General features: G+C 37.6%; 1 protein-coding gene across 1 annotated transcript; it reads right to left on the bottom strand.

Annotated features, from left to right (window-relative positions):
• Window positions 1-22,441: 22,441 nt before the first annotated feature.
• LOC141617467 (uncharacterized) lies at window positions 22,442-23,233 on the bottom strand. Its single transcript, XM_074434663.1, has one exon. It carries the CDS (start codon window positions 23,231-23,233, stop codon window positions 22,442-22,444), a length of 792 nt encoding a protein of 263 aa, XP_074290764.1.
• Window positions 23,234-26,129: the final 2,896 nt, after the last annotated feature.

Below are 26,129 nucleotides of genomic sequence, written 5' to 3' on the forward strand. Positions count from 1 at the left end.
GAATCATTTTTTTTTTCATTCATTTTTTTTTCTTTTGTTTCTTTCTTTCCTTTTTTCATTTCATTTCCCAACCATCATCTCAACAGAGCATATGCCACCGAAACTGAGTAACAAATCCGAAAACACAGACTACTATCTTGACAAGGGACAGGCTAAATGTAGGATGTAGTAATGGGACAAAAAGGGGTATTTTTGGCAGTGTGAAGCTTATAGGTAAAATGAGAAAAGGAAACCTCTACCACATGTGTCAACAAACCACAGACCGAATGCATACAGGTATTAAGTAGATCAAATTCATATTCATGCAAATTAAGGAAACATGTCTCATAAGGAGTACTACTCACATTCCTAAATGAACCGGTCATGAATGTCACCAGTTATAGGCTCTAAATCTCAGAAATATAAGTAGCTTGCCAATTTTCAAAGTCAAGTCTCAAGTCCAGCAAGTAATTCAACGAAAACTCGTAGGTATGCACTTATACGATTCTACTAATAACATGTTAATCTAGCAAGGCTCAGGCAAAACAGTTGCAAATGCAGAATCATCATAGAAATACTACCGTTCCGACTCGACCTATATGCTATAATAGACGTGCATTTAATGGAAATTTTTGAAATTTTTTAAAATTTTTTTGGATTTTATGTTTATAGATGAGAAATGAAAATAAACAATGCAAACGGAAATGTAAACGTGAATGCAAGCAAATGATATGCGACGCAAAACCCTTCCCCAAACCAAATCGCACAATGTCCCCATTGTGCAAAATCATGTAATGAAGAAAAGAGAAATGGGAATTTGCGAGAAAATAAATAAGCAAGACACAAAGGAAAGATATGGAACACACAAGACTTTAAGCGCAGCAAAGGAAACCTCCCCAAACCAGCGTGAGCTAGGAGATTTCAGTAGCCAGCAGTGCTACCAATAAGGACCTAAAAAGACAATTAAAAACCACGCATAAGACTGAGAAAACAATTTTGAAGCGTAAAAATTGTGCACAAATGAGATAATAGAAGAAATAGATAATCGACGGAAAATAAAGTGGAGTAGAAGACTCCCTTAGGTCCGCATATCAACCAAACACGGGGGAGAGGTCGTGAACGAATATATAGCGCAGCGGTGGTCGATCGACCACTAAGATCGATCGATCGACCAGGTGGACGTGAGAAGTAGCTCCTGAAACACGCAATTGATCGATCGATCTGATGGTGCCGATCGATCGATCGCAAACATCATTGCTTGCGGCGTCTTATTTCTTCGTAATTGCTCAATGATTTGAGCTAACAAACTCCAAATACCTGCAAACGCACAATAGTACGCGCCCAAAATTGCGCAAAACCCAGAACGGAGTCTAAAGTACTTAAAAATCCTAAGCAAAATAAAATAAAAGCGAAGTTTTCGCGCACACAAAAAGCAATAAATTTGTCTTAACAAAGCAAATAAAGAGAAGTTCGCAACGAGCTTGATCAACTAATAGTTGATCAAGAAGGACCACGGTATGGCCCACTTCGTCGGCTTTTGGCTACTAGAGGTAGCCTCAATGGTGCTCATCTTATCAGTTGCACCCTTCTTAGCATCGACGGTCGGAGAGCTCAATGGATCAACTTCGTCATCTTCCCAATCAAGGACTCCCTCGGAATCGTCGGAATCCAAATCAACCCATCTCACCTTGGCTGGCTCATCTTCCACTTCCTCATCAGTCCCATAGCTTAGGCATCCAAGACCTTCTCTTTGAATGATAGGCTTTGTCGCAGCTGGAGCATCCAACGACTCTTCCTTCCCCAAACCAGCTCCTGCATTATCTAAAATAACAGATTCTTCCTCCTTCTTGCTCCCAATCCGGGCGGAGGGGTTAACATGCGAGTAGTAATAGGGACAGTTGATTTAGGAAGCACAAAAAGTACGATCTCTTTTCGAGACCGTATTACAAGTAATGAGCCACATGGCGTCCTTCTTTTTAGCGGGTTGGGCAAAAACGATAGAATGTTTCCCAACTTTGAAGGTCAAGGTTCCTAAACCGACGTCAATAATCGCACGGCGGTGTGCGAAACTTGGCCTACCCAAGATGATCGGTATATGGTCATCCTCGGGCATGTCAAGGACAACAAAGTCAACGAGGAAGAAAAACTTCCCTATCTGGACGGGTATGTCCTCTAGGACTCCTATAGGCTCGACCGCAGATCGGTCAGCCATCTGAACTGTCATCTCATTTATTGCAAACCTGGTCAACTTAAGCTTCCTAGCTAGACTCAAGGGCATGACACTTATGCTAGCTCATAAGTCACATAATGCCTTTTCGATAGAAAAGGTACCTATCTTTGCAAGGAGCGAAAAAGCGCCGGGTCTTCTAACTTATGGGGCGCAGTGTGAGACAAGTAGGAGCAAGACTCTTTAGTTAACGCAACAGTGTGAACATGTTCAAGTGACCGCTTTTTGGACAACAGTTGTTTCATAAATTTAGTGTAAGCGGGTACTTGGTTAACTAACTCAAGGAAGGGGACTTGCACATTCAGACTACGGATAACTTTCTCAAACTTATTGAAAGATACCTGTTCTTTGGTCGGCACGAGTCTCTCCGGATATGGGGCTGTAAGGAGCACCTTAGCCCTCTCTTCTAAGTCGCGTGTGCCGGTATCCTTGGACTTAGGCTGAAAGTCCGTCACCTTCTCTTTGTTGAAGCTAGACCCCTCCTCAGACCGTCTCAAATGAGAACCATTAACCGTCATCGGATCAAACTTCGGAGCCGGGACTGACCCATCAGCACTCGGTACCTTTAAAATCTTGGGGATGTGGTACCCGAAACAAGTGGTCTCGTAGATTATTTGGCATCAAAGGACGAAATTCTTCAAGCATCGCAGCCGATCTCGGTCGATCGACCACTCTCCTCGTCGATCGGCGAGATGTCTGATTCGAAGCTCGTAACTCGTGTTTGATCGATCGACTAGGTATGTCGATCGATCGGCGAAATACCCTGGCGACGTCTTTTTCTTTGTTTTGTTTGTTGAAGCTTTCTCTTGACTCGTTTCCGGCTCATCCTTTCCAACATGACATCCTCAACCATGGAAGGCCCATCAAGGGTGGACCCGCTCCTCAAAGTGATGGCATTTAGGGTCTCCTTTTGTTCGGGTTGAGTGGGTAGGTGTCCAGGAGCTCGAGTGTTATTTTTACTAGCCAATTGAGCAATTTGGCTCTCTAGTATCTTCATCCCGGCCTCTCTTGCTTGGGACTCCTTTAGCAACATATTCTTGAGCTCGGAAAATTAAGAATTCTGTGATTGTTCTTCTGCTGCGGCTTTATAGGGAGGCTTTTGATATTCTTTGTTGCTTTTGATGAGGAGGCACATATGGCTGTCTGGCGTGGCGGAGGTTGAGTTGGATTCAAAACATTCTGGCTTCTCCAACTCAAGTTTGGATGCGGTGGCTCGTAGTAGGTGTTTGTCTGCCTATAGTGTTGAAAGGCAGCACAGGATTCAAAGGGGCTAGGGCAATTTTTCGAGACATGGCCCTCAACTCCACACCTTTCACGAGCACAGAAGGGACCGTCGACACAAAGATTGACTTGGTATATCCCACCTTTAGAAGCTCCTCCTAGCTCATACTTGTCAAATCTCGCGGTGAGAGCCTCAAGTGCGGCTACAGAAGAGGATTCAGCAGCTCTCCTCTGGTTCCCTCTCGAATTCCCATACTCGGCCTTGTGGGTAGCTAGATCGTCAATGATCTTCCACCCCTTGGTTGCTCCCAAATTTTCAGCGAATCTTCCATTGGCTGCAGCATCCAAAATAGCCCTTTGATCGTCGTACAACCCATTGTAGAAATGATTGCACAAACTCCACTTTTCGAACCCATGGTGCGGTATGGTTCGCACCAACTTCTTGAATCGGACCCATGCTTCATGGAAATTCTCATCTGGCCCTTGTTTGAAGCCCGTGATTTGAGCTCTAATAGCGATCGTCCTTGAAGCAGAGAAGTACTTCTTGTAGAACGCTAATGCCAACGTGTTCCAATCAGTGATCCCCTGAGCGATTCGGTCCAAATCTCTATACCACTCCCTTGTAGCATCACGGAGGGAGAAGATGAACATAGTCTCCTTGATTTGATCCTGGGTCACGCCAGCTGGTGGGGGAATGGAGCAGCAGTAGTCAATAAAGGTCTCCATATGCCTTGCTGCATCTTCATTTGCAGCTCCCCCAAACTGATTTCTCTCAACCATAGTGATGTAGGCAGGCTTTGGTTGAATTTCTGGCATCTCCGTAACTCGAACCCCTTGTATAAATTATCGGTGTCGGCTCAGAATAACTAGCTATACTTGCTTCCTCGGCCATGATTGGAATTTCCGGAGAATAATGTCTCGGTGAAGAAGTGGAAACGGTGAAGATCGTGGGTCTTCTTGAGCAGATCGTTCTCGTAATAGCTTGACAGAGTACTCAGCTCTTCCTCTGTCGGTAATACTCTTTGTGTTCGCCTCAACTCGCGCAAGGATCTCTCAAGCTCAGGGTTCAACGGTACTAATTCTCCACCCTGTGACCTGCGCATAAGATGAAACTACAAAAAGAATATAAGAAAAGTTTAAGGAACAGATGTCCCTTGAACTAAGAAAGACTAAAAATAAAAACAGCTAAAATTAGGACTATTGCCTCCCCGGCAACGGCGCCAAAATTTGATACCCGTCGTTGTGAGTACCAAAGATAAAATTTATAATCTCCTATTAAGACTAACCTAGGCTAGTGGTAACAGGGTCGAACCACAAGGAGACAGTTGTAAACTTTAGTTGATTTATGTTGATCGAGGTAACTACTTGTGGGGGTTGAATTGAATTGGTCTAAGACTAAGAGCAAACAAAGATAATAAACTAAAAATACGATTTAAACAGATAAAAGAAGGGTACTAGGATGGTCGGGTCATTATAGCTTCGAGGCGGCGAAGAAACTAAGTCGGTCTGAATCAAACACGGGTAAGGCGGGAGGTAAAGAGGTCCTCTCGGTCCACTCTTAACGAATAGCATCTCTCGATCTCGCTATAAGTCCCTAATGTCACTAATACTAACTTTCGTCCTGAAAAGTGACTAACGGTCTAAACTATACCTATCTTTCGATCTTAGCACAGTTTAGTCGATTTAATTGATGGTCAAATAACCTTCCCTATCTTTCGATCTAATGGGTCAGCCACGAAATAGGTATCTAACTGGTCGCATGCATTCGATTCGTTAAATACAAGATTAAATTCAATTAAAACGAATATGAACTCTACGAGGTCAGTCGATCGACTGAAAAGGTCAGTCGATCGACCAACACGCGAGACAGTTCTCCCTAATCTAATGCCGCCTATGCCATAAATCGCCTACATCCTAGCACTAAATAATTAGCTACTCATGATGAAAGTAATAACAATAATAATACTAATAACAATTAATGAATTCATGCTTAGGGTAAATAACAACAATGACAAAACGATAATTGGCTTTCGGGACACTAGCTATCAATTCTATACTAATAATGAAAGTAAAGCAATAAATTGAAACTAGGGCAGAAAGAATACCGAGATTCAAGAGGAAAGATTAAGAACAAGGGCAGAATTCCAATGCTAAAATCGATAACCCAAACCCTAGTTACTCGAAATAAACTAAAACTCAAGGCACTGTATTGTGATGAAAACTTTGATAAAAACTTGATATCTAAACTGATGGTTTTATGTTACGTTATATAGCAATCAACGCAACATCTTATTTCCTAAACCTAAACTTCACGGGCTTCAAGATTCACGGTCTTTCAATTCACGTCTGGAATAGAAATGGTCGATCGATTGCTAATCTTTGGTCGATCGATCGCTTCCTCGACAAACAAAGTGGCTTCGGAACCGAGCATTGGTCGATCGACTGAAGGTGGTAGTCGATCGACTGGATGAGCTGCTACTTGACTTCTTTATTCTCGTGGATTCGTCTTTTGGGCCTTGAATTGCGCACCAAGCTCGTTCCTTAAGTGATTCCTTTACGTCATTTGCAATGCAGATTACTCGGGGACGGATTTGGCTTGATTTCCCGTTGAATTCTTCACATTTCTGCAATAATGTACAAAATACGGAAGTAGACGGAAATAGGGAGAAATGTAGCATAAACTACAAGAATGAGCTCTGAAATGCGTGCAAAAGGGGATGTAAAACATCATATAAAAGACACGCATCATTAGGTATCCGGGTTTATAGAGATAGATCCAAGAGGATATTGGCACTAAGTCAAGAATCTTATGTTGATAAGATTCTTCGACGTTTCAGCATTGACAAATCAAAAAGGGGATTGGTACCTATGGTAACTGGGACAATATTGAGCAAGTCTCAATCTCCCTCCGAACCCCATGATGTTGAACGCATGAAGATGATCCCTTATGCTTCCGCTGTTGGATCAATCATGTACGCCATGATATGTACACGTCCTGATGTCTCGTATGCCTTGAGCAAGACGAGTAGATATCAAGGAAATCCAGGTGAGACTTGAGAGTCACTGGATAGCCGTCAAGAACATCCTTAAGTACTTGAGAAGAACTAAGGATTCTATCTTAATGTTTGGAGGAGACACCGAGCTCCGTGTTAATGGTTACACGGACTCAAGTTTCCAAACGGATAGAGATGACATGAAATCACAAGCTGGTTTCGTTTTCATGCTCAATGGTGGTACTATTAGCTGGAGAAGCTTCAAGGAAGTTGTGACTGCGGATTCAACAATGGAGGCTGAGTACATTGCAGCATCAGAAGCTGCCAAGGAAGCTGTATGGATCAGGCAATTCACGAAAGGTCTAAGAGTAGTACCTACCGCCAATGATCCCATCACTCTCTATTGTGATAATAGTGGGACGATCTTCCAAGCTAAAGAGCCAAAGTCTAGTAATATATCTAGACATGTACTTAGAAAATATCATGTAATTAGAGATTTCATTAAAAGAAAGGAAATTGCGATATGTAAGGTTGGGACGGATGACAACATAGCTGATCCGCTCACCAAGCCTTTATCGCAGGCTAAGCATGATGGACATGTTGCGTCCATGGGACTTATACGTGTACCAAGTTTGTGTTAGATTTTGAAATGAAATAAAAGTGTTGTTTTTTGTTCATGTTCATAATCACATTTGTCTTTTATCTTTTCTTTATACATTGTTACATCCAAACGGGTTGTAGTGACAAATTGAACCCCGTTAAAGTGAACACGGATTAACATTGTATTCTCCCATAGTCACTTGTATGAGGTGACGTCTCGAAGTGACCAGAGTGTGATGCGATTGATGGCAAGTTCAAGTGCCATGGAGTCATATGAGAATGACTAGTCGATCACATAGGCAGACTGTTAAGAACACTTTGTCGGGCCTTATGACCGCTTATAGAGTTCTGGCAAATTTATATAGCCTGGTCGTGGCGAGAGCTACTATAGTATTCTAATGAGTCGATTCTTTTGACTAAAGACTGTTCGCCTAAGGTGGCACAGTTTCAGATTAACTTTGATTTATGTTACTACGACCTTCGTAAATGGGGTCAAATGGGCATATTTTGGGTTATGATGGTTGTGGCTAGTCGAAGGGAATAAGTGCGATAGGAATTGTCCACCCCTTGTCAGGGTTATAACAATATCTCAGGGCCACTCGAGGAGTAATGAACTGGAAATGCGTGGCCACGCTCGGAGTGTATCTATGGTAGATAAATCCGGTCAATCAATTATTCTCCAGATCGAGGAAACAACTCTCGATATGATCACTTGCAAGTACGACCTGAAAGACACCTTACATTGAGTGGGAGATAGTAATAGGATAAGAGAATTGGTGACGCACACTTGTCGAGGACAAGTGGGAGATTGTTGGAATATGTGTCCTCCGACAATAATGCGATCACAACTGTCGATCATGATGATCACATGTTTAAATCTCGTTTTAAGAATACATGTGGGAAGTAATATTTTGATCAATGGTCCACACATATCGGTAATGATTGGTGACTAGAGTTTGACATTACTGTCGTGCGACGGTGGTGATCAGTTGATCCCCTTAGGTCATACCTAAAGGATAATACTCTTAATTGATTATTTAATTGATCGTATGTCGATACAGGTTAATTAAATTACTTAAAATTGACGGACGATTTTGGAAGTAATATTTACGCGTCTCGTTGTAATTTGATTAAAATAAAATACGGTCTAAGTAATTGAATTGTTTTATTGCTTAGATGAAATTATTGTTTACGGAAACAATTGAAACTGAATGAATAATTTATTATAAATACAAGATGTTGTAATTTATAATTGGTAAACCGTTTTGATACAAGTAATTGTGAATTACTAAGTCGATTTTGTACATGACGTATTTTACTAATACGTTGATTTTTAATACGTTAAAAATTCATGACAAGTTTACATGACTTGTGACATGTGACAAATTGATAAATCGACAAAGATAAAATGGAACCCATTTTATCTTATATGGACCGAAATATGGAGGGAGTATGGTGTTTAAATTATGTTACATTATTTGAGTGGAAACAAAATAATTACACCTAGCATATAGCCATGCAAGCCTATGTTTTCTTGGATAGAAAAACTTGCCCATGCATTGGCTCCCCATCCCTCCTTCCCACCGGTTTTTGAAAGGCCTAATAGAGAGTTTTTCTCTCTAATTATTCACTCATACTTCACACAATATTTCTAGTGTAAGAAATAGAAAAGCTCTAAAAAGAAAAACTAGAGAAATAAAACTCCAAAATCTTCCTCTCTTGGCCGAAATACAAGAGATAAAAACAATGTTTTGGGTCAATTTTATTAAGATTAATATTGTTCTAGTATTAATAATATTAGTCTTTTAGGAAGTTATCTTGGGTATAAGCCTTTGGGAGGGATTCTAAGCTTGAATCATTGTTCATCCATTATAAGGAAGCTCAAGAACAAGTAAGAAGGAGATCTTACTTGTGCCCAAAATCCGAAATTTCTATTGTAAGAATGACGATTTCTTCTCTATATTTATTTATGTTTGCATGCATAAGATCTAAATTTATTTTTATGACAAAATTAAATTGTAACATATATGAATATGTTGTATAATGAGATAATAATTTCTAGCACAAATAACATAAACCTCAGTACTCATGACCCTTAATTACTAATTACCCAACTAAAACCCAATTGTCTGACTCTTAACAATTGAACGGACATAACCACACCCCAAATGATCTGATAAGTGCATAATACAACGGAAAGGACCCAAATTGACTGTAGCTAAATGGCATGGTGAAGGTTTGTAGTGACTGATGGAGGGATTCTTAGAAGTAAAAATATGAGGGTTATGAATGGAGCGAAGAAGAAGCTGACTCTTATTGGGTGGTAGTACGCACGGCGAACTGCCTCAAAATAAAACGTTATCTTCAGTGCATAGAATATGGTCACTATGATTACTAAGGCTACTGAAATGTATCATAAAACAGTGTTTATGATAGCTAAGAATTCATTCTACAAAGTGGTTGGTTGAAAACTATGAGAGCATAGCCATAACATCTGAAGCCCTGAAAGCTATGTACTTGAAGCCGTCTTTTCCCTTAAACTCATTACCCCGCATACTTACAGAAAATCATTGGCTGCCTCTTAGCTTCTTCATTCAGAGGCCCAGGCCCAACTGCAATAACTTGTTGACAGACCAAATAAGAGCGAGGCTTAGACTGGGATATAGGAGTCAGAGTTAAAGTGGAGCATAAATAACAAGAAATTATACGAGACAGTCTTAATTACATGGGAGATCAACCTAGTTTCAGTCTTAATTACATAAGAACCTGATCAAGTCGAGACGGTATGATTGAAATTGAAAATTCATTAAAGCTGCTATTGATGAATAGAACGGAGTCAAATCAAAGAAATCCCAATGCATTTACAACAGAGCGCTCAAGTGATAACAAATTTGTTTATTAAAAATGAACGGCTCTTAGAATTTCATTCTCAAATCAAATAAAACATTAGAGCAGTACTTTTATCAAAGAAATTGTTGGAAACGTAAAATGGAAAGGAGTATAGATAAACGTGAACCTTGCTCCCAGGATGACACCAATGCATCGTCAATTAGAAGTTCTGTTAATATGACACCTCTTCGAGAGCCAATATAGTGCAGGTATGTAATTGAGCTCCCAGGATGACATCACTGCATTGGGATTTCTTAATATTTGCCTTATACGTGCATGTAAAAGCGATGTATGGCATGAAAAAGACTTGTACGTGCATGAAATAGGTAAAATCCTAATTTTATTGCACATAAACAGAAATTACATGCACCTAACTAATGATATGATGATTATAAAGACTATCAATTTCACGAAATTGACTCCCCAATTTCTTGTTTTCAACAAATTTAGGTAATTTCTGAATTTCAGCAACCCTAATTTCTCAATTTCCCCAATGTAATTCACGAAACCCTAATTTCACAAGCATAATTCATCAATTTCAAAAGTTAATCGACGAATCAAAAAATTAATCTAAACCTAATTTCACGAACAATCTAACACGATAATCAAACCCTAAGTTCAACTAGTTTAATCGACGAATTAAAAAATTACAAAGAGATCAAAATATAAACGCTAATTTCACAAAAAATAATCATCAATTTCGAAATTTTATCTCGAATTAACATGCTCCATTGATTGAAGAAGAGTCGAAGAGGTAAATCGTTGAAAAGATTGATCGTTCAGTATGTGACGATCGATCGTAGAGAAAGAAAAAGCTAGGGTTGTCGAAGATGTTGATAGTCGAACAGAGAGAAAGAAAGGAGAAATGGAAAACGACCGAGGATTGGAAAATTGGAAGGCCGTTTGATTTTTTTCAAAAGTACAGTCGTTCGTATTATTATTAGATTTCAATAGTGGTTCTCATGGGTCTCATTATACTAGTGGTTCCCACCGGATCCCGACCCTATATATATATATATATATATATATATATATATATATATATATATATATATATATATATACATATAGGATCATATGAGTTGGGTAATTCTTGGTGAGTTACCCCTCTAAATCTGGACCATTGATCTAACATAAGATGGATGGCTGAGATTTAATGTAAAAGCCACCTTATAAACCTAAACTCATAACTATCTCATTCATTTATCCTATAACATTTTCTCTCTATCTCTCTCATCTCTCCATAAAACCTAGAAAACGCTACAGCGATTTTATACATTTTTACTTCTACTTCATCGATTACTACTTCTACTTCATCAATTTCTTTCAACTACTCATCATAGTCACCTGCAAGTCCATCTTTTTTGCGATTTAATCTTCAGTTTTGCGGTGTGTTAATCTACATTGATTTTATTTTTTTCGATTTATGAGCTAATTTTCGTTTTTCGGTTGTTTATTCTCTTATGCTTATGTCATCATCGTCAAATTTCTTGTTCCATCAGCTTTTCAATAATTTCTAGGGTTTTGTGTTTGATAGTCTATTTCTACATGTTTTTATGAATTTTCATGTTGTTTATAAGGTGTTTTGTCTACTTGTGTTATTTCAATTGAGTATTTTTGAACGGATTAAACAATCTTCAACATTTATTGTCGCAGCAATGAATATACATGTGTGAAATTACCTGAGTTATTGTATTATTCAAACTCAGTTATTGTATTTTGTAGTTACTTTTTGTTTGTTAGGTTAATCTGCTAATAACAATTATTGTATTACTTTGACTGAGTTATTGTATTATTCAAACTCAATTATTGTATTTTGTAGTTATTTCTTGTTTGCAGTGTTAATCTGTTAAGAACGGTTATTGTATTACTTTAACCGAGTTATTGTATTATTCAAATTCAGTTATTGTATTTTGTAGTTACTTCTTGTTTGCTATGTTAGAATATAGTTGGTTAATAATAGTTATTGTATTACTTTAACCTAGTTATTGTATTGTTTTAACTTAGTTATTTCAAATTAGAGTTGTTATAAGATGGTGTCTTCTTATATAATTTGTTTAAGTTGGTTATAGTAATATTACATCTCAATTAATGTTTTGTTTTAACTTAGTTATTTCAATTTGGAGTTATTATTGTGGTTTCTTATAATATGCTTATAGTCAGTTATAATAACATGCTTTATTTCTCTAAAATATGCAGTTATTTTATAGTAGTTTTACGATTATTTTAATACTTATAGGTGATTATTGTATATCAGTTGCATAGTTATTTATAACTTACTCCTTTTTTATTTTTATTTCTTTCAGTGAACTTTTGTTGTCTACTGGTTCAACCCTCATCAATAGGGAAGACATGGTTCTCGTTGGAAAGAAATATGGTGGAAGAAACGTGAAAACAACGACAAGACATGGTTCTCGTTGGAAGAAATACTTTTAGACGTTGTATTGGAAATAAATATATGTAATATTTGTGATGTTACTATTGTTACATGTATTATTTGAAATGCTTTGATGTAATTATGATGATGCTTAGATATAATTTGTTGGAGATGCTTAAGTGTAATATATGAGAAATAAAATAGTTATATAATGAAAGTAAGTGGGTTTTTTTATCCATGTTATATATTATTATTTCGTTTTTTAGATTTTGCTATTGCATTAACCAATCTCAATTATTGATTGAATGAAAATGACTAGTTATTCAATTAAACAAGATGAAAACAAACACAAGATAGAAATTTGAATATATTTGAGTTTCACTTCAATACAATAATACGATTTACTCATTACAATAATTGAGTTTCTACATTACAATAACCACAAATACCAGAGTTTTACATTACAATAACTGAGTTTCTACATTACAATAACTGAGTTTCTACATCGGAATAACTGTAAATATCAGAGAACGTCAATTATTCCAGTGAACAACAATTGTCCGCGTTCATCGTGATTCAACCTGTAAATCACCAAAAAATAATGAATTATTTCATTGAATATAATATAATATATACATCCAAGAAGTAACTACAAGATGTTGTTTCTTTTGTTTACAATTGGCTTGTTCTTGTTGGATATCAGTCTCTTCCCACTGCCTTTGTTGTTCGAAATCTTTGATGGAAGAATAATAATGTTTGATGATGTCGAACAACCTAACATCATTTCCAGTTCTTGTTCCTTTGACAAATTTCCTTCAGTTGGACTTAGCTTTTCTCGGAATTATGCCAGCATGACACTTAGTTCCTTCATATGATTTTCAGGCATCAAGTCACTTATTGTTGTATAAAATTCAGATCATATTGTTGACATTTCCATCTTTCTTAAATCAGTAGGATCATAGTCTTGCAATAGCTTTCCATCGAAACTATACAAGGGCTTTTTGTACGATCTCTTTGTCCATCTACTTAGGATGTACTGCTCCGGCATGCTATGTAGCCCCTTTTCAGACATAATCCATATAATGTTTACAAAGGATTCTTTTCCTCTCAAACATCCTTCATACACATGTTGTTTCTTTTGTTTCAACATTGTGAACAACCTGTATTGTAACAACAATTATTTCAATATGACAACAGAGTTATTATATAGTTCAAAACGGGTTATTGTATTCAGAAAACAAATGGGCGACTAAGTAGCCGCATTTAAAATGGGATTTGTTATTTCTATGTAAACGTGGTTATTGTATAAAATTAACCCAGTTATTTCAATGCATAAAAACAGCTATTGTATATTGTTTAACTCAAAATGAATTTCAATTATATTCAAAAAATGGAATAACATGGAATAGTCTAAACAGCTTGAAGGCAACTGAAACATCTATTATGTGAATAATACTGTTTTCTGCAAATCCTCCAACACCACAAGAACAGGCAGCCGCTTGCACCTCCTTTTGGAAGTCGTCGAAAACAGCGTATAAATTTTAGAGGCATGTTTCATAATAATACTCCAATTATTCCATTATTACCTACTAGTTATTAGAATGAATTAAGTATACTAGTTCACTATAACACTAGCTAGTGGATGATATTATTAATAGAATGCACAGGCAGTTATTGTAATATAATAACGTAGTTATTCCATTATTAATAGTAGTTATTATAATGAATTAAGTGAACTAGTTCAGTATAACAGTAGCTATTGAATGATATTATAAACAAAATGTAGAGGCAGTTATTGTAATATAATAACGTAGTTATTCCATTATTAACTAACAGTTATTATAATGACCCTGTTCATCTATTCAACAACATAACGACGAATAACATAACTAATGTAATCAACGTAATGAAAAAAGCGATTGGTCATTTGAATCACACATATTTTCACCTGAATTCATCGTCGTTTGATGAGAAAGAAATCGATCATCGAAATCATCATTCGATCACCATAATTCATCGTTCTCTTGAAAATTACATAAATCTGATTAGAATTATTATTTGAATTCAATAGCTACGAGAAAATCACTGAAGTAATTCGATTAATAGCTAAGAAATCGTAAATAATATTCATACCTTCGTTTTGATTTGATGCGTTAGGGTTTTCCGAAATTTGACTACTAATTAAAGAAAAAACTGATCGTTTCAATTGAAATAATAGAAACTGTGAATGAATTGGTTGTAATCGTATGGAATTACAAAAAAAAAACTGGGAAAAATTTGATGAAATTGGAGGATTTTGATTGATTTTCCACGTATTTTGTTTGATGTGAAAACTAAGAAACGGAAATAGATAGATTTAGAGAGAGAAGCAGTAGTTTGTTTTTTGTAACGTATGATTGTAAGGAATTTGGTTTTGTTAGATCAATTGTATATATATGCGGGGGTAACTCACGAAAAGTGGCAAACTCACCGGATCCTACCTCTCTCTCTCTCTCTCTCTCTCTCTCTCTCTCTCTCTCTCTCTTTTCGGTAAAATGTAAATAATATATATTAAAGAATAAAACCTTACAATTTCGGTGACATAACAGCCCACCACCAAGTTAGCCTTTTATCAAACGGCCCAACATCAAAACCTATCTCAATTTTTAGACAACAAAACAAGATACAAAATTTGGAGCAACAAATCAAATCGGCGCTACAACAGACAACCTTCCCCCATTCCATCTTCATCTTCCTTCTCTCAATACCTAGATCTCAATTTGCATCTGCCTCAACCAGCCCCGATCACAGTCATCAATCGCTCCCTTTATCACACCCGAGATCCTTGCTCTCATCTCAGTTTTGATATTCTGGGCTACTTTCTCTGGGCGATTCAGTTTGAGCTCAAACTTACTCAGATTTCGTTGTCTCCAAATGTGGTATATAGGCGCATTGAGAATCGCATTCACAATACCTTGCTTAAGCTTCGTCCCAGTCCCTTGAGATCTCCAATCTGATAGACCTTGCCTTGGAAGTGGTACCCGAATCCAATTCTCAATTTATCCAATCACTTTCCTGCTATAATCGCAAGAAAAGAAAAGATGGTCCAAATTCTCCTCTACTCTACTGCAAACGAAACAGGTATCCTCATCTGCAACCCCTATGCTCTTCAGTTTTGCATTTGTGTTTAAAGCTTTATGTTGATACATCCAGGCCATGAATGCATGTTTAGGTACAGTCCATTTGGTCCATATGTATTTATCCCACTGAACTGTGTCTCTCTTGTCACGCAGCCATTCATATCCCTTAGCTACTGTATATTCCTTGCCTTGTTGAGTGGACCATATATTAATCTGATATGCTCCTGCCAACATGTCTTTCACCTTACACACTTTTCGCCAGTACCAGCTAGTGTCTGCTTTAGGAGAATAACTCTGCTAGTCAGCCCCCTTTATATAGATGGTAGACACCCACTTGACCCAAAGATGGTCTGGCTTTGAGCTAATCCACCACACCAATTTTCCTATAACTGCTTTATTCCACATGCTATCATTTTTTAGACCCAATTCCCCTTCCTTATGCGGCTTGCAAATTTTATCCCATGAGACTAGAGGAGTTCTCAGATGCTCAGCTCCTCCATCCCACAGAAAACACCTGTAAATTCTTTCTCAATTCTAGCAATGACTCCACTAGGGAGAATGAACATAGAGGCCCAGTAATTATGATAGGTTTTGAGAACCGCTTTGATGAGCACCAGTCTTCCAGCATAAGACAATTTTCTTGTCCCCAAACCCCTTATCTTGGTCATTAGCTTGTCAATTATGGGTATACAATCATTTGCACTAAGTCTGGTTGTCTTTATAGGCACTCTCAAGTATTTAAAAGGGAGTCTACCTTCAATCATTCCTGATATTTGTAAAATATCAATTTTAACCCCATTAAAATAGGCGTCTCTCTCTCTCTCTCTCTCTCTCTCTCTCTCTCTCTCTCTCTCTCTCTCTCTCTCTCTCTATATATATATATATATATATATATATATATATATATATATATATATATATATATATAGTAGAGTTCTTATAAGTCCTTCATATGTTTTGAGTCCATAAGTCCCTCCCATAACCCTTAGATCATGCTTGGTGGGTGCTTGAGATTGAAAGTAAGAAACACACTTAACACTAATTAATTCACTTCTCTCTCTAGTTTTAATAATACATTTACTAATTCATTATCATACACAATTAACACCACCTTTTGTCTTATACTTCAAAGTTTATGAAAATTTTGTTAACACTTTTCCTATTTCGGTTTTTTTTTTTTTGTTTTTTTGTTTTAGAAAAGTTTTCGACATTTTAGGATTTTACGAGTGTATTTCTAACAGCAAAAAGTGTAACTTTAATCTACGAAGCGGTTTTGACGGATATTATTTTGAAATTTGTAATTTTAAGGAATGTTTACGAGAATTTTGCGTTTTACGAGTTTAACTTCTGTCTTTTTTGAGTGATTTTGACGAATAACAGCATTTTACGAGTATTATTTTAACGACAAAAAGTGTTATTTTAGTCCAGAAAAGTGTAATTTCAGTCCAATGAGAGTGTTATTTTAGTCCAGGAAAGTGTTATTTTAGTCCAGGAAAGTGTAATTTCAGTCCAATGAGAGTGTTATTTAGTCCAGGAAAGTTTTATTTTAGTCCAGGAAAGTGTAATTTTAGTCCATTGGACAAGTTTAATTTCAGTCCACTGAGAATGTAATTTCAGTCCATTGAGAGTGTAACATTAGTCCAATGAGAATATAAACAAGTCCATTGAGAGAAATAAGTGTAATTCCAAGGATATAAGGGTATTTCTAGCAGAAAAACTGTAATTCTAGCAGAAAAAAGTCTAATTTTAGCAGATAAAAGTGTAATTCTAGCAGAAAAAAGTGTAATTCCAAGGATAAAAAGTGCAATTTTAGCAGGAGTAGGGTAATTCTAACAGAAAAAAGTGTAATTTTAACCGGAAAAAGTGTAATTTTAACACGAAAAAAAGTAATTCTAGCAGAAAAAGTGTAATTCTAACAAAAAAAGTGTAATTCTAGTACAATTAGTGTGTTCACATTGCAAATTGTAATTCCAAAGGTACAAAGTGTAATTTTAATAAAAAAGTAATTTTAACTTAAATAGAGAAAAAAATAATTCTAATAGAGAAAATTGTAAATTTAACTTTACTAGAAGATTTAAATTAACAAATTATACGAGATTAATTTCTAAGATCTAAGATATTATTGTAGATCTAACAAAATATACGAGATTAAATTTACTAGAAAAAGTGGTAGTGGTGCTTATTATTGTAGATCTATTATTGAAGAACACAATAGTCACACACACCATAGTGAGAAAATGAAGCTAACACACAAACAAAAAAATAGAAAGAAAAATACTAACAAACAAGACGAATATATAATAAGAGATTTGACACACAAAAAATCAACAAATTATGGAGATCTACTTTTTTTTTAAACAGATAAATATTCAAATCAAAAGTCTACCTCAAAATATTACAACCATATCTATTTAGTAATAGAAACAAAAAAGTAAAAAACTAGATCTGGAAAATATTACCAACTCAAATTTTATTTTATTTTATTTTTTAAAAAAGTACAAAACTGGAAAAGAAGAAGAAGAATAAAAAAAAAAGCCCAGATCTGGAAAACTGGGAAGGGGAAGGAGGAGCATGCGGCGGCGTGAGGGTTGTGGTGGTGCGGCGTGAAGGAGGAGCCAGTCGGCTGGTGGTGGTGGTGTTGGCGATGAGCGGCTGGGGTCGTGGGTCTTTGGTGGTAGTGGACGGTGGTTAGGCATGGGGCAGGGGAGGAGGCGACAGTGGTGTTATTGGCGATGAGCGGCTGGGGTCGCGGGTCTTTGGTGGTGGTGGAAGTGGAGGCGTGGTGGTGGGAGGGTTGGTGACAGTTGTGGTGGGTGGTGTGGTAGTGGTGTCGGATAGAGAGGAGAGGAGAGGTGGTCGTGTGGTAGGTGTGGGGGTGCGGGTGCGGCTGGTGGGTGGCGGGGTGGTGGGCTGGTGGGTGACGGGTTGGGGTGGGTGGTGGTGAGTGGGAGAGGGTGAATTATTTGGGGTGATTTTTTTGGTTTTTTTGGATTGTAGATTTTTGTTGGGTATTTGATTTAATTGGGATTTTAGAGGGATGAATGGATGAAATTGTGAGGGATGAGTGAGAAGTTATTGTGAGAAAAAATCTTATATAGTTGATTAGTATTTAATTACTGTTGATTAGTAAAGTAGAGAGGGAGAGTGTTTAGTTAGGCATTAATCCCCTTATTTTTACTTTTAATCTCAGCCCTTTAACTCCCTCATCCAAAGGCTCACAATGAGACTTATGGACTCACATGTAAGAGGAGGACTTACATGATCCTAATACTATATATATATATATATATATATATATATATATATATATATATATATATATATATATATATATATATATATATGAGAATTAGTTTGAACTCACACCTAAAACGCTAAATTGGCTTGTTAGAAAAAAAATGTGTATGAATTTGATTGATGATAAATTTAGAAGAACAGAAGGGAAGAAGATGAATGTGTTTTCATTTATCAGAAAAGCTGCGATGCAGTGTACATATATACTTGCACAAACCACCAACTAAATCCTATGAAAAAGGAATGAAAAAATTCTAGCCTATCATAATCTTTGACTAACGATATACACAGCTAAAATACAATCCTAATTACACCCTAAAGATACGCTATATCTGGTGCATAATATCAAACTGATATTATGCGGATTACCTCCCTTATATACTCCCCCTCAGGTTGGAGCACTTGGTAAACCAAGTCCCAACTTGCGTTGTAAGTGATCGAATGCTTCGCCTCCGAGCGCTTTAGTGAAGAGATCGGCTATCTGTTCTTTGCTGCGAATGTGACGCGTATTGATGGTATTATTGATAAGGTGTTGCCGTATAAAGTGACAGTCGATCTCGATATGCTTTGTTCGATCATGAAAAACGGGATTCTTGGCAATGTGAATTGCCGCTTGATTGTCGCAAAACAAGTTCATAGGCTTTGTATGAAAAATGCCTAACGAACCAAGAAAGGCCTTCAACCATATCAACTCACTAGTTGCCCCTGCCATCGCTCTGTATTCGGCCTCCGCCGTGGACTTCGCTACCGTGACTTGTTTTTTTGCTCTCCACGACACCGGTGACTTCCCTAGTGACACAAAATACCCACTCAACGACCGTCTTGTGATTGGGCAACTAGCATAATCCGAGTCACAATAACAATGAATTTGCAAATCAGTATCTTTGCTAAGCTTGATGCCCTTACTCGGATTTAGTTTGATGTATCTAACCACACGTAAAGCCGCCTCCCAATGTTCCTTACGTGGTTCATTAACGAATTGAGACAAAGTATGTACCGCATACATAAGATCGGGACGTGTAATGGTAAGATAGACTAATCGTCCCACTAGTCTTCTATATTTCATAACATCATGGAGAATTGCCCCATTTGCTAAAGCCAACTTATGATGTTGTTGAATCGGAACATGCACTGGCTTCGCTCCTTGTAGTCCTATCTCATCAATTATACCCAATGCGTATTTCCTTTGATTTAAAAACAAGCCACTCGAATTGTGGGCTACTTCAATCCCCAAAAATATTTAAGTTTCCCTAAATCCTTTATACCAAAACTTTTATCCAGGAACAATTTAAAAATTTGACAAGCTTTACTATCATTGCTTACTACTACCATGTCGTCCACATACACTAAGACTCCGATGAAAATGCCCTCCTTATTGAACGTAAATAATGAATAGTCAGCCAAAGATTGTACAAATCCATACCTTATTAATGAAGAAGTCAATTTGGCAAACCAATTCCGGGAAGCTTGCTTGAGTCCATATATTGATTTAAGTAATTTGCAAACCTTGTTTTCCCCTCGTTCAAAACCTTGTGGAATTCGCATGTACGCTTCCTCATTTAATTCCCCGTGTAAAAATGCGTTGTTGACGTCCAATTATTCAATGTTCCACCCTTTCACAACCGCAACTGCCAACAAGCACCTTACACTCGTCATTTTAGCTACCGGTGCGTAGGTTTCATGATAATCTACTCCTTCTATTTGCGTGAATCCTTGAGCAACGAGTCTTGCTTTGTACCGCTCAATGGTCCCGTCTGCTTTGTATTTGACCTTATAAATCCACCTACACCCAATCGGTTTCTTGCCATTTGGTAGTGTAACGATCTTCCATGTCCCATTTTTCTCCAATGCATCAATTTCTTTACCCATGGCCTCTCTCCATTTTGGGTTTGCAGAAGCCTCTCGGTAATTGGTGGGCTCAGGTGTACGATCAATAGAAGCCATAAAAGCCCTGTGGGAGGAAGAAAAGCAATTGGTAATAACGTAGTTAACTATGGGATAGCGTGTACCTGGCTTAGCTGACTTCGACTGGCCGTGATGAACATGTTTGACGGGGGTTATAATTCTTGTGGATTTGCACACATAATCCTTTCTCCAAGCCGGTTCAAACTTCTCCCTCGCTCCTCTTCCTATCCTTTCTTCTTCAGTCTCTCTTGGTGCTTCATTCACCATTTAAGTTCCTGTTTCAATAACTTCTGTAAGCACAATTTGTTTGTCTGTAGCTGTCCTTTCTTCATTGCTAGAACCCTTATTTTCGTGTGGAGCAGGCTGCTCACTCCCCCTCACATCAGTAGCCGATGATAATTCACTGTGGCTGTCCTCTATTTCATAAAAAAATGTACTCACATTGTCTCCTACCTGACTATGTGTACTATTAAGTGGATTATTAACCGCCTCTACTGTATTTGAATAAGGGAATTCGTTTTCGAAGAAGGTAACATCTCGTGAGACAAACATTTTTTTTTCTTTTAAATCATACACTTTCCAACCCTTTTTGTTATGCGGATATCCAAGAAAAATGCATCGCTTCCCCCGTTCCCCAAATTTATCCCGAGGTTTATCCTTGTTATGAGCATAACAAAGACAACCCAAGACCTTAAGGTTGTTTAAATCCGGTACTTTATTATATAAAAGCTCATACGGGGTTTTGCCTTGAAGTAAAGGGGTCGGTGTCCTATTTATTAAATATGCCGCTGTCAAAGCACATTCTCCCCAAAAATGAATTGGTAAGTCTGCTTGAAAACGTAATGCCCGTGCCTTTTCTAAAATGTGTCGATGTTTCCTTTCAACCCTTCCGTTTTGTTGTGGTGTGTCGACATTGCTTGTTTGAAAAATTATACCATTTTCTTCATAAAAGTATTTCATAGGCCCGGACAATAATTTCGTGCCATTGTCACTCTGGATAATTTTAACGGTTTTTCAAATTGAGTCTTTACCATATGACAAAAGGTTCTCATTAGTTCCCCGGCTTCACTTTTTTCTTTCAAAAGATACACCCACACAGCTCGACTATGGTCATCGACAATAGTTAAAAAATAATGGGCTCGAGATAAACTAGCCACCCGATATTGTCCCCAAATGTCAACAGTGTATTAAAGCAAATAAAATGTCACACCGTTTATTATTAATCTGAAAAGGGGAACGAGTTTGTTTGGCCCTACAACACGGGTCACAAGCACGACTAAAATTCCAATTCAAATTAAAACCAAGTAAAGACGAAAATTGAGATGATACACTACTTGACGGGTGCCCGAGTCTTTTATGCCAAATTCGATCTTCCTTGGTTTGGGATGCCTTCCTGACCAATTCAACCTTGTTCGGCTTAAAATGATAAACCCCATCATGATGTTCATCCTGTCCAATCTCCGTCTTCGTAGCCTGATCATGTATCACACAATAGTCCGAATAAAACGTTATTAAACAATTGTTTTCTTGAATCAATTGCTTTACTGAAATCAAGTCACAAGTTAAGGATGGAACAAATAACACGTCTTTGAGCGTGAAATTCGAATTTAATTGTACTGCACCATGCTCTGTTGCTTCTATACGTCTACCATCTGGAAGCCCTACAACCGATGGTTCTTCCTTCCAAACATTACGGAGACATTCACGTCTTCCCGTCATGTGATGGGAGGCTCCGCTATTAATTAACCATTCGTTAACAATATTTACTTGCATACCTGACAAACGTTCACTACCTTCAGGACTCGCGCTCAAAAGAATACGGAGTCATTCAATCTCTTCACTGGTGAATGGAAAATTTCCTTTGTGACCATCTGCTTCCTTCGTTCCTGATGACGACGCAGCTCCAATAGCATTGGCTTGGTGAGTGTTCGTCCTGTCCTCCGAGACGGCCTCGACCTCTGCGCAATGTTTTTCCTCTTCGCCCACGTCCCCTCTCACGGGCTTTTACAACATCGTAACCATGCTTATCGTAACAATTTTCTTCAACATGATAATATTTCCCACAATGAGTGCACTGTGGTGGTGGTCTTTCCTCTTCATCTTCACTCTGTTTATTTTGCAAGAATCCCCTGCCTCTTCCAATGCTATACGATTTCGTGGCCATTGCAGCTTCATTTCGCTCTTCCTTCCCTTTTGTGATATTCGTATGTGTTTCTTCCCTTAACACCAAAGCATATGCCCTTGTTAGAGAAGTGATGGGGTCTTCCATCAATAAATTGGTACGAACACCACCATATAAAGTCTTGTCTAATCCCATCAAAAACTGATGAACTTTTTCTTCTTCTCGCTCCTTGAGAATCATATCTCCTGCCCCGCAAGTACACTTCGGTATTTTGCTATAATTAGCAAGTTCATCCCAAATCGTCTTTAGCCTTGTATAGTATTCGACTACTGATTGGCGCCCTTGTTTGCATTCATTGAGTTCTCCCTTCAATTGATTCACTCTTGGGGCATTTTCTGCGGAATAGCGGCCCTTTAATTCATCCCACGCTTCCTTAAAAGTCACTGTGAAGGTAATGCTCGGGTGTAACTTCTCATCTATTACGTTCCGAAGCCATGCTTTCAACATGGCATTACAACGCCGCCAAGCCAATGATTCGATGCTGTCTCCATCGTCTGGCTTTTTTTACCTCCCCTTCAATGAAGCCTAATTTTTTCTTCGCATCCAGCCCGTTCTTGACGGCGTCTGCCCATAGCTCGTAGTTGTCGCCATTAAAAATGGTTTGCGTGACCATCAGATTAGGATTGTCCGATAGATGAAGGTAGAGAGGTGACGTAATCGGAATGTCGCGTTTGGCATTACCAGTACCAGAAATATTGCCTGAACTTTTCGCATCTGTTCCTGTCATTGCGAATTGTTATACTGTTATATTTTTTGTGTTTTTTTTTTTTGTATTTGATCGATGCTCACGATACCATGATAAATTTAGAAGAACGGAAGGGAAGAAGATGAATGTGTTTTCATTTATCAGAAAAGCTCCGATGCAGTGTACATATATACTTGCACAAACCACCAACTAAATCCTATGAAAAAGGAATGAAAAAATTCTAGCCTATCATAATCTTTGACTAACGATATACACAGCTAAAATACAATCTTAATTACACCCTAAAGATACGTTATATCAAACTGATATTATGCGGATTACCTCCCTTCTATAATTGATATTTCTTATAATTGAGAAATTTGTAGTACACCGGAGTATAAGTGTATAACCGTCAGTGTACACTCTAGTAAATGAGAAAGTAGATTTACCAACACTTCTGAATGTTTGTGGTAATAAAGTCTCATCGGTGACTCGCCTAATATTTTTTCATTATAATTAAGCATGGTTCTTAATCTGTTAGTTTAATGTTAGATGACTTTAAGCAACATAGGAATCTCCCTTACTACTAAGGGGGCGTTTGGTACGGGAAAGGGTAAGAGAATGAAATCAAGAAAGGGTAAGAGAGGGAAATGAATGGGATCACCCATATTATACTTGGGTGTTTGGTTGACAATTAGAGGGAAAGGGAATTAAAAGCCAACATCCACCACCTCCACCACCATTACCAACCACCTGCCAACATTATCTACACCGACACCACCACAAGTAGCGGCGCCGACGATCTTCCTCACGGTACCCCACGGCGAACCTAATCGCCGCGCCTCACGCCCTTAACAAACACCACAATCCCGACCCCAAACACCTTATTCATTCTAAAAAATCCACCACAACCCATCGAAAACCCCTCCCCCACCCCTTAAAACCCCAGATCTGGTGTGGCCGACGTCGGGCGGTTGCAGTGGTGTGGCCGAGGAAGGTGTTGATGGTGGTTGGTGGGGTGAGAGGGTTACTGAAGGTGTTGGTGTGGTGTTCAGTGGTTGAGGATATGGGGTAGTGTGGACAGGCGGCGTCGTTGGTGGTGGTTGTGTCGGCGTCGCTGGTGGTGGTTGTGTCGGTGTGGTGGGTGTAGGGTGTAGGTGGCAGTGGTTGACGGTGTGAGAGGGTGTGGTGGGTGTTGGTGGGAGTGGTGGAAATAGGGAGTAGGAGGAAGAAGGGATTATGGAGTTATGGACTTACCCAAGAGGGGGAGGGGTATGGATGACAATGGTTTTGGGGGTAAGGGGGGTATGGGTTACCTTTTCTTTGTGTCAAACAAACAACAACAAAAGGAATCAATCATTTTTATTCTCTTTCCCTTTCCTTATTCCCCCCAACCAAACGCCCCCTAAGAGAATAAAATTCTCAAGTAGTTTTCCCGCCTAACTTACACTACTCTTTGATGGGCCAGTCTAAGTTGGGCCGTCGACTTTTACTAAATCAAATTTGCGTTTGCGTCAAGTCTAACGTATGATTTGGATCAATTGAAAACCTATACATGGAAACAAATGTATGCTTTGACTTTTCGAATAAATGCAACCCTATACATGGAAACAACCTCTCAAATTATGCAATATTTACAATATTATCCCGAAAATATACAATCACAATCAATTACCCCTAATATATTTTGCAATTTTACAACATATCAATTGTACTCTTGAATTATGAAATCTTTATTTTAGTAATATGGATTATATGGAGTATGGAGTATTTTTTAAATAATGTATTATAATTTTTATGTATTTTCTTATAGGAAATAGAAAGTGAAAACGTTAGTTTTAATAATTTGTAAATCGTCTTTTTAGACGTGTAGTATATTATTTTTATCAGTTTTCTTAATAAGGCTAATAGGTGTTTTAACTAGATTTTACATCTAACTTAATTTCATAAATTAGTTCCCCTTATCGATTTAACATTATAGTGTTATTATTAATAGTAAACTTTCTTTTCTATCTCCTTACTAATATTATATTTAGTATATTATAAAATTAAATTAAAAGTAGCTTTAATTTGTGCAAATAATTTTATTAAAAGTTCCTCTTTATAAATTCCATCTTAAAAATACCGTGCTATAGCACGGGAACTACACTAGTTTATAATTATTCTACATAGACCAATGGATTTGGCAAGAAGAGTTTTGCACATTTTGGCATCTTAAATCGTAATGGTATCACACTATTTGCCATATGAACCTAGACAAAATATTATGCTACATTCTCCACCGTCTATCTTGTTACCTTCTTTCGGACATTTTCATTTTTCAGACATCCACATACAACGGTCGTCGACGTTAAATGCTTTTTTTTTTTTTTCTTTTTCTTTCTTTTGAAAAGTGAGCTTGAAGGCTGTGAGATATAAAATTTGTTTGTTCGAAGAAAGTAAAATAAAATTGAAGAATTCGCATATTATGTATTTGAAAGCTTTAGTGTTTAATTATTGATCAACAAACAATAATGAATTTATACGATACACAAAGTTAAGCTAATATTGCCATAAGTTTAGATCATTTTAGAAGGGAGTAATATTTTACGCAGTAATTTTAAAGTTTTGTCTCTCGCTATGGTTTATATATAAAAAATAGAAATGTTCATGATAAGA

The sequence above is a fragment of the Silene latifolia genome, chromosome X (assembly GCF_048544455.1).
Source record: "Silene latifolia isolate original U9 population chromosome X, ASM4854445v1, whole genome shotgun sequence".
In the NCBI taxonomy this organism is placed as follows: Eukaryota; Viridiplantae; Streptophyta; class Magnoliopsida; order Caryophyllales; family Caryophyllaceae; genus Silene; species Silene latifolia.